Genomic DNA, 12,419 nt, shown 5'->3' on the forward strand with positions numbered 1-12,419 from the left:
TATCACAAAATTTTATTTACTGGGAGGGGAGTTGCGGATAACAAATGGGTTCCCCAAAACGTAACGGACGGACGTACAGTTAGACGGACATCTCGATTTCTACACTCTCCCACTTTTCAAGTGGGGATACTAATATAATAAAAAAAAATCTTCTTTTTTTGCATAAATTCTATGAAACAATAAAAAAAAATCAATAAGAAAACACTTGTTGTGGCCTTCAAAGCGACATTTAGATACATCGGCGACGTATTTTATAGTTATAGATAATTCGAATTCCATTCATAAGTCGACACGATATACCCCTTTGAGCCTGGAATTCAAGATCCCACCGTCTGACACATTTGTTTCATATTTGGATTTATACTACAAAAGACGTCAGTTGTAGCTTAAAAACCAAGTTTTGTGATAATCCATTGATTTTGACTTTTCAGTCGACATTTTGCTTCATTTACGAGGCAATACACCACTGTCACCTAGATATAGAGTCTATGTCTCCCTTTAGACCAAACCCTTTGCTCGAACAATTTAAAGACAGGGCTACCGATTTTTTTGTTTTCATTTTAGTAGTGTTTTCTGATCTATTAAAAGTAAATTTTTCTCTTTAATGGAAAGAAAACGAAGCATATTTAGATGATTGACAAACAATTTTTATGCTAAGAAAGGCACTGAAAGAAAAACCTAGTGAATTTAAGTAGTGTGTTTCGTAAAGCGTTGGTCGTGATTAGTAAACTTTCAGTTTACTGGTTAAGATAGTGAGTTGTGGAGAGGGGGTCGTATAGATACTTAGATACCTAGTGAAAGTTACTCATCAATTCTAAATTTACTAATCTTATTTAGTAAATATACGAATATCTGGTAAAACTACTATTAAGGTAGTGATTGTATGGACAGTGAATCTACTAGTTTTCTTCGTGACATTAACTAGTTATTTTTTTACAGTGGGGGTTATCTTGCTCTTGTACTCCTATTAATGTTAAGGACTTTGAGAAAGACTGATTAACTGTGTTGTTTAACGTCGCATTTGTTATTTATTCTTAATTTGAGAAATATATTAGGGGGATATAAAATATTACATTTTTAAATCTTAAAGAGGACAATATAAATAACATTTCCAGAAACACTGGCTTAGAATAAAAACAAATGGTTTTCTCTGGATTAAAACTTAACCACTAGTCACAAAGCCCGTACACTTACATGTAATTTCGTAATTTATTTGGGGACGATATTTTTTACGAGTATTATGTGATGAAAATTTGTTTACGCGCATAAAATCAGTATAATTTTTGTGTGGTATTTATCATTGAAAAGGGGAAAGTTGATGATTTCTGCACACATTCCTCATTCATTGAAGATCATAATCTTTTCTTTGCGTCTGTTTGTCGAAATTGGGGTCATATATCTACTATGCAAGCTTCTCATTGACATTTTGGCCTGGACAATTTGCAGAAAACGATCTCGGAAAGAAAAGAGCTCATTGACTCTGAAGACAACTATCATAGGACATCCCACCCGATTCCATAAATTAGACGTCAAAAGAGTAAATGCACAGCAATGCGTGACGATGAACGGGAGAAATAAACATAAAAGTTCCAGACCGGAAGTTATAAATCTATTTCAACCGCTTATGACCACGATGAATTGTATCTCTTGCTCGGCTTAAAATAACCGTTAAATGAAATGGTATAAATTAACTCTGTATAACTTAAATCGAAAGCTACCAAAGTAATCACTTTAAATTTAAAACCCAGAGGGAATAACACGATCACGACACAATGGGGTTTTCAGAGGTATGTTTCGCAAGCATGATGGGACATTTTCTTTCACCCGTTAATCACTTTATATATTTTATTTCAAATATGTTTTTGGTGTATCTGAAATTAACAGAGATTAAATTTTATTATTATCAAGAGCTCAGGATTATAAGAGGATAAATCCAACAAACTATCTTAATAACAATACAATGTAATATCATAGGTTTCTAACTACTGTTCTTCTGTTTTTCATCTATGATATCACGGCAAAAAGGAAACTACTTTCAAGCTGATTTAATTCAAATTATATTTTTCATAAGTACTGACTTCCTGTATTCACCACTTATGTGATTATTTTACTACGTTTTGTCATATTTTTATGTAAAAGAAACTAAATAAGATTGTTTTTTCTATGTACAATAGAGTTTTTTTGACTAAAAATAAAATTATCCATTTCATTTTATTTCATTGTGTAATTAATATTTTTGTGCAAATGTTTAAAAAAAACATAACAATTCCTAACATCAGATCACATTTTTGAACACAGCATTTTTCTTCACGCTTTATTTCTTATTTTATAATTGAAGTAACTCTTCTTTGTGAACCATGTTTACGTTTATTAGATTAAATGACATAATATTAACACAAATGGTTCTTTTACGCCAAAGCTTAAACCGTTGAATATAAATGTAAAAAGTTTTAAAATCTATTTTTCACGAAACAAATTTTCTAAACAATTCAAATAAGAAGTCCAGAGGAAAGATTATATTACGTGCTTTTTATTAAAATGTTGTTCCTTGGTTCTACATTTTGTATATGTAACATTCAGTGTTCTTGTTTTTTGAAAAAGTTGTTTCGTTTGGTTATATACCAGGTATTTCGATCTAAGAATGTATTAAATTTTGATATGGAACTTGTATTACAAGTATATAATATGTAATGAAGGAAGGACATCCACTATATGGAGGATATGCATATTTCTTTGTAGATCTATGTAATTCAAACAAAAGCGTGGTGGGGAGGGGTATAAAAAATGAATGTTTTCCTATAGTTTTAAACTGATGAAAAATACCGCTTTATTATTATTAGGATTTGCAGTTTGAGTAAAAATGGCATGTCGAAATGAGTTATAGACTTAAGTAACAGGTTAAACTAAGTCTTATACATGGTAATTGATGTAGGATAAAAATTGGGGGGAAAATACCTCGCCAACAAAAGGTATTTCTACATTTGTTTGGGTTTGCCAAAAAATATATTCTTTACAATATTTTTTCAACAACAATACAATCACAATTAATTCTTCATATGACAATGTGAATTCATAGGTGCGAATGCTTCTGTAAAAATTCCAAGTACAACTCATTATAATTCCGCTTGAAAAGTTGGAGGGTATATAGTGATCGGGATGTCCGTTCGTCCGTCTGTCTGTTACGCTACGGGGTAGCCATCTCTTATCCGCAATTCCTCTTAAACTTCTGAATGTAATTTAATGAGACTTTTATTTTTGTAACATACAAGGTAGTGCCACTGTGACCTCCTTTTTCACTTTTTGATCAGAAACACATTTCGAGTTTCCCATAGGAAAACATTGACACAATCCATTACAGCATTATCCACAATTCCTCCAATAATTAATAAAATGAAATGATACTTTTTTGTTCTCTTTATTACATAATGCCATTGTGCACCTCTTATTTTACTATTTGGTCTGACACTAATTTCGGATCTCCCAATTTAAAGCAAAACATGGACTTTGTCATTATGATCATACGAGAGGCGAGGAATCATATCATTTAGTGAGCTCAGTGCTCACAGTACCTTTAGTTTATTATACCCCGCTTGAACGTCCGTTCGTAGGTCTGTTCTTCTGTCCATCCGTACGTTATGCTTCGGGGTACCTAGCTCTTATTCGCACCTCCTCTTATATCACTGGATGAAATTTAATGAAACTTTACAGAATCTTTGTTACATAGTACCATTGTGCACCTTCTATTTTACATTTTGATCCGACACATATTTTGGGTTTCACATAGCCAATCAGTGATGCGCATTGCCATTCTTGAATATTAAAGGGTCCCATCTCTTGTCCGCAACTCTTCCAAAACTCCTGAATTTACTCAGATACTTTCGCAAATCCTTTACATAATGCTTTTGTGGTTATGTACTTCCTATTTTACTTTTTGGACTGACACTTATTTCGGGTCTTCCAAAGGAAATCATGGACTTTGCCTTTATAACCAAATGAGAGGCGATCTATAGTTTTTACACATACTTTGCCTATTTCTATCTTTTTTACGCCATTATAGCATTGATTATATAATAGTATTATATTTGGACATTAAAGTGTTAATTTTCCGATTTTTATTTGTCCACGTTATTTTTCTCACACTTCACCGACCGCAACTACTTCTGTTACTCGCTCAGAATTTGAATTCTTTTCATATTGTATGCGCTACATAGTCTCCAAATTAAGTTATGTGTTTAAGGTTTGTACCATTTTTTTATTAACAGACTCTGAAGAATTGTTGAAAATTAAATTATATATATTTTTTAAACACAATAAACAGTGAAAATATGACTTATTCTTTAACAAAAATGTACAAAATATAATAAGAATACTAACGAAATAAACGTTTATAATTTATTTTCAAAAATAAAGAAACTATCCTTTCATATTACAAAACCTATATCTCATTTGTAACTCGACAAATGACATTGAAATTTTGCTTCTGCTTTCAAAATTCCCAAGATAAAATACTAAGTGCTCCTAATGACACTGGAGACGTATAATTTGACATTTTTAAGGACAACTCGTGATTAAGCCCCTTTCAAGTGGGAGCAGATGATATGATATTACGTGTACATGTATTCTTGGAAATTGGAATGAAGGTGTTATACCTAATGAATATGTATAAGTAACGTAAATTGATAGGTATATAATTTCCAATATTTGATGACCATCAGATAGTTTTACCAACATTATTTGTCGAAGCGCACATCTTAGGATTAATTATCGATCGGATTCTAGAAAAGAACTTTTCGTTAGGGTAGGTACTTCTTTGCATTTTAAAAAACGTTCAAATTTTAAAAAAAAAATGCTTTAGATTCGTGTATTTCTTCGCCTCCCATATATAAGTATGCTATTTGATACTGGTGGAATTTTGCAATGAAGGAAAATTTTCAAACATTGAAATAGTGCCGGAAAATCGAATTATGATATAATTGTACATTGTTCAAAATAGTTTATTTATATAAAAATCCGATTAATGCTATTGAAAATTCATTGGACACGATTCCAATTAGTTACATGTAGTTGAATAATAAATTACACTAATGTAGAAACTAATTTCTCATGCTAGTTCAGATTCACACTGAGTCAAATAATGCTAGGAATTTAAAACAACCATCTGTTCCGTGCGCTAGTAATAAAATAAATGTTATCACAATTAATTGACATTTAGACAACTCAATGGTTTTCCGATACTGTTCATTCTTTAAGAGACACAGTTTTCTACACAAATGCATTAATTGTTACCAAAAAGTTCTGTTGATTGAATAGATATATGTCATAATTATAGAAAGCAGAGGGTAATGAATACCAATGATTTACTATGGTATTTATGTTTATTGGATGTCGAGAACAAATATCTATGAAATGCTAAATACAAGTAATGATTGATATTAAGATACCTCGTTTTAGTTCCATGAATAAAAATACCAATGCTTTATTCTTTTCATTTTCCTTTCCTAAAGGGATGCGATGATATCACTATGCATCTAAAAACAGCAAGACAATTTGTATAATAAATAATTTTACTATTTTACAGCAGAACTTTTCAAACATTTTATATTTTTATCCGATGCATGTTTGGCAATTAATTGTGCAAGCGAGGAAATGTAGAGGTATAAATAATGAATTGATGAAGTTTTTAAAGGGTCCAAAACAACAAATTAAGAATGCAGAAACATTTTCCAAGATTGACAAAAAAGCCAACAAAATTTTCTTGGTATAAAATTATTTACGAAAAAGATACTAGTATTTATATTGTTTAGCGCAGTTTGTTATTGCTCAATTTTGAAATGTAATCGGTAATTAACAAATTATATATGGAATGTTAAAAGTGTATTTCAGTTACATTTTGATAACTACTTGTAATGAATAATGCACTCATTGGCAATTGACATTTGTTAATGAAACTTAAAGTTTTGCATCGACTTTGTAGCTCTAAGCCGCACAGTACTTGATACTACTAGAAAGCATTACACATGTACTCACAATTTTCAACAAGGTCTGGTTTAATTTGAGGCTACTATATATACAGAACTGTTTTGGGGCTTCTTCCTATTGATATGATGTTGAAACAATTTTATTTACTGAGTTCACGTGATATTTGTGAAATTTTGATATATAACTCTTTTAAAAACACCTGACATTTTCTCTTTTTTTGGAAAATTCAATGATATAAAGCTATATATAGTCGGTTGAAGAGCTCTACAGAGCATATATTTACTTATACTATGTAAAAAATGCCGACTTTAAATAAAATTTACTTACTTACTTAGCAACAATTGTTCTTATTCTAGACAATGTAAGACGACGTTAACGTATTTTGCAACGAGTGATGTATTCGTGTTTACTTTAAATTTATGTAATTAAGTTTTCTTCATTACTCTTTTTTAATCTGCATTTCAATGATGTGCAAGTGTTTCCCAAGTTCTTGAAGTTCAAAATTTTCAAAATGGCAGCAATTTCGACGAAACAATCATTGGTAATTTTTCTAAATATTTGCAAATGAATTGATCCTTACTTTGTTACAATTCAATTACTAGTATTGCACCGTGTATGATTTTTATGCAGTATTTTCTTCATCACAGATATTAAATTCATGTTAAGTATATGATGGTTGTCCCTAAATTCCTAGACTAAGGTAATATTTTTTCAGTAATTAACATATCTTTTCTAAAAAAAAAAACATCTGAATGGATAAAATGCATTGTTGATTGATAAGTCAACGAAGTTTCGACATCCTCACTTCAAAATAATTTTAATGAAATGATTTTAGTGTTTAATTACACCCGATTCAATCTCTGATGTCTAAAAAGAGCAAGGTCAGTTTCAAGTTTGTGGAGAAATACACTGATTACTAAATTAAAATTCTTTTTCCCCTTTTTTTATAGATATCATAGATATTCTCGATATAAATTCAATTTATCTCAATATTATGTACATGTATGACAAAATTGTTAAAAATACCCGAGTCATAACAAATACGTTATCTATGGTCTGTTATTATCGACCAAACACAAAAAATGAACGATTAAGCATTTTAGTATCTGGGAACCAGCCCCGGCTCCTTCTTCTCAAAAAACAATATTCCATTATTCTAAAAATTACCAAAGGCTGCTTGCCCCCTTATTTTTTCTTTTAGATTTAGTGTAGTAAAGCCTAAAACTCTATTTTTGTATTTTTTCTAACCATACGAGAAAACTACTTTTTTTATACCCCCCCTCCGCTCGAAAAGTGAGAGAGTATATAGTGATCGAAATATCCGTCCGTCCTTACCTACGTTCGTCCTTCTCTCAGGCTTTGGGTTATACATTTTTTTTATTACACTATTATACTCCTGTAATATACCACTGAATGTAATAATTATTTATGAAACTTTTACAGATTCTTTGTGACATCGTGCCATTTTGCACCTCCTATTTACTTTTTGATCTGACACATATTCTTGGTTTCCTATGGCAAAACATAGATAATGTCATTCTTTCTATAAAATTGAAGGGTGCCCATCTCTTATCCGCAACTCTTCCTACACCGCTGAGTTTTATATAATGATAATTTTACAGATTCTTTAACATAATGCCTATTTTAATTTTTGATCTGACACTTATTTCGGGTTTCCCATAACAAAACATGGACTTTGTCATTATAGTCATATGGGAAGGGGGTATCATTTATTGAGCTCAGTGCTCACAGTACCTTTAGTTTTAAAGGCATATTCATCCATTGTCACTCCTATGCTTTGAAAAGATCAATATTATTATTCCAAAATTCCAGGATTATACTAATTAGTATTTCACCGCCAAAAGTTTCAGTCTTAAACTGCTCTTCAATGGCAACATATTCTTAGACATTAAATGGTAACAGTCGGTAGGGGGAGGGAAAATAATAAATAGAACATTTTTTTTTCTTGGATATGAAATTCATATAAAGAATATATGGATATATGACTTTTTCAGAGAAAAACGAGTTAAAGTGCCATTTTTTTTTCAAGAAATGAAGTTGAACAACCCCTTAACATGATTATCCTGTCATTTATTATCAAGATATACATAATTTCAATGTTTAACGACACTCAAATGACTTTTAAAAGAAGAGGTGATACCCCCTTAAAATGAATGCCTTGATTGATTAATATTAGTGGATCTAGTTTAAATTGTTTAATATCAAATTTCTATAACAATAAGGGTTCGTTATTTCTCAGGATGCTAATGGGCGATGGGCTCACTATAAATGATACCAAAGCCTCCCATACACTTATGATTATAAAGTCCATGTTTTGCTAGGAGAGACCCGAAATAAGTGTCAGATCAACAAGTAAAATAAGAGGTGCACAACTGGATTATGTAACAGAGATTTGTGAAAGTATGAATAAATTTTATTCAGTTGTATAGGATGAATTGCGGATAAATCGAGATGGGTACCCCTCAATATTATTGAAAGAAAAGCATTGTCAATGTTTTGCTATGGGAAACCCGAAATATGTGTCCGATCAAAAAGTAAAATAAGAGGTTCACAATGGTATCATGTAGCAAAGATTCTATGAAAATTTTATACATTTCATTTCATATTTGGGTCCCCAAAGCGTAACGGATGATAGTACAGACAGACGGACACCCCTATCACTATTCACTTCCACCTGCTTTTTAATAGGGGGTTCAATAAATAAGTTGCTTTTTTTTAATAGTTTTTGAGAGAAAAAGTGTTTGGATCAATAGTCCTTACATTGAAAAAAAACTGATGCATGATAGAATATGTTCGTATCATATCACAACTACATATAGCCAGATACCTCGCTTTGCAAGAGAATTTCATGAAACGAAGTCTTTGAAAGAACTCAAATGAGTTCATGCGATATTTCGAAACTTGTTAAGCGACTATGCTATGATTAACATATAATCCTCTCTTTATATCATGCAAGTTTTAGTTGTTCGTACTCATTTATCTGAATGGTATATGTAATATGATTAAGTGTGTTAATGATGGCAAGTGGGCTGGTTCGAGGTTAGGCTTGAGGGTGACATACATGTACTTGTAGGATGACACAAAGCATGCACCTCGAATCAGCACAAAATTGCGAACATTATTCAAACAGTGTAAGTAAAGCTTTTTTTTAAGAAGGCTTTGTCGTCTTTAACAAGTACCTGAGAATAAACATCATTCAGTCAGAATCATTGTTAAGTAGTTCTTGGGTAATTCTTGATCTTAGTTTTGTATTTCTTCAACTGATTTTTACAGATATGAGATCTAACATATAAAAAACAGTTCAAAACAAAGAAAAAATACAATTTTTATTCTTATGCTTTTTTATGTAAAAAAAAACAAACAAACAGAGAACATTTCTTTGTAACAGGAAAATTTATCAACCCTTTCTCACACTTGCTTTATAAAGTTTAGTTACTGCTACATCAGTACATGTACTGTATTCTTACTTTTTTCGAATCTTGATTTGTTTGTTTTTTTAATGATGAAAAGTAAATAAACAGAAAATTATCTTCTTTACGTTGTGTAGTATTTCAATCACATGAATAATTTTCGCATCATTTTTAATCAAAAGAATATTAACCAGTTATATAAACATGCTCTTTCATTTTCACCATTTATGTTTTGCAATTTTTCTACCAGTCACCCCGACTGGTTCCTAAGAAGAGAAATGTAAATATTTAGTGAATGTATCTTTTTCCGAATGGTTACTTACAGATCAAATTTAGAATCTAATGTTAATATCTTAAAGTGAAATGGCAATAACATTATAATAAATTTGTGATGCATAAAGACATAAAAGCCATTTCCACCATTAACATGGAGGTCATTAGCATATGAACAATTAGAAGTACGTATATGAATGACTTGAATTCAGAATGAACATCCGATGACGGCCATCGCATTACGTTACAGGAAGTTGACCACAATATCACACAGAGGTGATACCATTAAAATGTCGATTATCAGATTTTAATTCCTGAAATCAAAGTCTTGCTTCCACTTATTCGAACAAGAGCTTAGCGCTATTAATTATACAGTACCTTTGTTTCTAAAAATTTTAAATGATATGTACATGTACATGCAACTAGCAATTAAATGTTGCATTTCTCAAAAGTTTGACTCTGTGAATGTTAGATTTGAAGCTTTTATTTTGTGATTAAAGAGACTCGCGCTCCTCAAATATTCTCAGTACATATTGCTTTATCTGAAAAATGTAAAATTTCATCTTAAGAATTATTTTGCATTACATTGATATTGTTAAAACGATTTTTTGTGTACGTTAACAACCTACCATACCTGCAACAATAACTAAACAAAACAACTAAATTAATATATGATATATTTATAAAGGTGATGAAACTTGCGGAACTAGTGACTGTTTTCTCCGTCCTCTTTCTCGTTACGTTTTCTATGGGAGATGGCGCTCCACAATGGCGACCACAGGGCAGGTTTGGAAAACGTCTTGATCAGAGATTTCCCTCCTCATGGCAACCAGGCAAGTAGAACACAAATTAAACGAACACTTTTTTGTAGATTTAAAAATGAATTTAACGATTTTTTTAAAAAAAACGAAATTTAGATAATTAAAAAATTTAAGAAATTTCGAAGTTGACGTACGAAACACTATCCAAAATACCGTAATCTTAATTAAGCACATATTACAGTAAAAAAAATACTGGATTGTGCAATCAAATTGTTTCACTTGCTTTCTGCATGTTCTGGTCACTCCATACATAAGAGAATATATAAGCAGGAGTGGTTTGTAATCTTAATTAATTGTTTGAATCTTTTTTTAAAATTCTTCTTTCAACAGCATCCGGGTCAGAAAAAGACATAGACGTTTTCCCTGTTTTACAAGAACAGACAGAACAACAAACAAACAATGTAGATAATCTTATAAATGTGTTAAAGAAAGTATGCGTGGAAAGCAACGTACCTGGCCTATATAAATGTTACAGGTATAGTACAGTTTTGGTTCATATACTTCATAAGTAATTTGACCAAGATCAACACAAAAAGAGAGATTTTGCAATAGGAATTATTTTAAAACAAAATTATTATTAGTAGGGAAAATCATACATCATTATGTGTTTTTTTCTTTGGAATTTTATTTTAAAAAGTTTCTTTGTTTATATAGTAGAGAGAAAGAATACGACTTCAAACAATATCAAAATTTTTATTTAATTTCAGGAGGGGTGATTCAAGCTTCCGATCCTCTTCAGGGAATGCTTAAGGTGCTTCTGACCGGACGTCTTCTGTTCTCAGTTGATATTTCAATTAAGGCCATTAAAACTGTTTGGAAACATTCTCATTTGAAAATTAAAACCAGATTAATGTTAACTTTTTCATTTACGCAACAAAATGCACAAACAGCAAAGAGCTCGTGACTTCAACCTCGAGATTGTGAATTGATCAATACCGAATTCAATTTCCGGATTTATTCTACTTATTGTAAATAAATGTATGCCTAATAAAAGAATAAAATTTATTCAAAGTTTAATTGCTGGTTTATTCCACGGCACTCTATTTTCTGCGTATTTTTACTCTTCGATTTGTGATTTCGTTTGTCTATTTTGTTAAGGAAATAAAACCCATAATAAAAAAACTGCAATTTGTTTATTTTTATGTTTTCATTGAAAGAATAACTATAGAGACCCTGGAATGATAGTATAGAGTTGTTCTCATTTAATGCCACAAAATGTTTCCACCTTACTTTGGAGAATTTGTTGCAATCGTATCTAATATGCTATTTGGTGCAATCACAACCATAAAAAACACTGTAAATGATTCGAAAACAGAAAGACACCAAGTAATCAAAATTAAAGTTGCACAGTTTTATAACTGGAACGTATAACTCAAAGATCAAGTTCTTTTTTAAAGATTCTAATATCTTCAAAATAAGCATGCGTACTTTTGTTCACGTTTTTACAATTTTTGGCGAAATTTCCACGGATATTAATTTATCAACTCTGTGCTGTCCATCCGTTTTCTAATGATGCGCAAAATTGGATCAGCTAAATTGTGGATTCATACGGAGAGTTTTAATTATTTAAAGTTGTAATGAAACAGTTCATACGACATCGCACATAGGATCGCCGAGTCTGAATAGATTACAGTCTGAACTCGAGATAAATATGATAAAGCTTTTATCGGTTATCTTTCGTTTTTTAAAACTTGAAATTGCATCTGAATTTGTAAATACGACAAGGGATTTCGTAAATTTCGGTATCACCGAAGGACCGTACCGCAGTGGGATTCAAACATAAGAATCAACACCTTACTGTACATGTGCGCCAGTATTTTTAGCAAATGCTCGATCCGTCTTGACATACATCTAACTGAATTTTCCTTTTTTTTAAAAAAAAAAAACAAAAACAAAATGTACCATGTTTTCACTG

The 12,419-nt window shown here is 31.1% G+C and overlaps 1 protein-coding gene across 1 annotated transcript; it reads left to right on the top strand.

Annotated features, from left to right (window-relative positions):
* Positions 1-1,725: 1,725 nt before the first annotated feature.
* On the top strand, positions 1,726-11,517 carry LOC134272850 (uncharacterized). Its single transcript, XM_062755015.1, has 4 exons — positions 1,726-1,787; positions 10,372-10,516; positions 10,835-10,979; positions 11,212-11,517. The coding sequence occupies exons 1-4, from the start codon at positions 1,773-1,775 to the stop codon at positions 11,252-11,254; spliced, it is 348 nt and encodes a 115-aa protein (XP_062610999.1). The 5' UTR covers positions 1,726-1,772; the 3' UTR covers positions 11,255-11,517.
* Positions 11,518-12,419: the final 902 nt, after the last annotated feature.

The sequence above is a fragment of the Saccostrea cucullata genome, unplaced genomic scaffold (genome assembly GCF_032062105.1).
Source record: "Saccostrea cucullata isolate Sc308-1 unplaced genomic scaffold, CSIRO_AGI_Scuc_v1 ctg996, whole genome shotgun sequence".
Taxonomy (NCBI): domain Eukaryota; kingdom Metazoa; phylum Mollusca; class Bivalvia; order Ostreida; family Ostreidae; genus Saccostrea; species Saccostrea cuccullata.

Coding starts and splice junctions, on each gene's coding strand:
- LOC134272850 (XM_062755015.1), top strand. Junction 10,517..10,834: donor TCCCTCCTCATGGCAACCAG/GCAAGTAGAACA, acceptor TTCTTTCAACAG/CATCCGGGTCAGAAAAAGAC. Junction 10,980..11,211: donor GGCCTATATAAATGTTACAG/GTATAGTACAGT, acceptor ATTTAATTTCAG/GAGGGGTGATTCAAGCTTCC.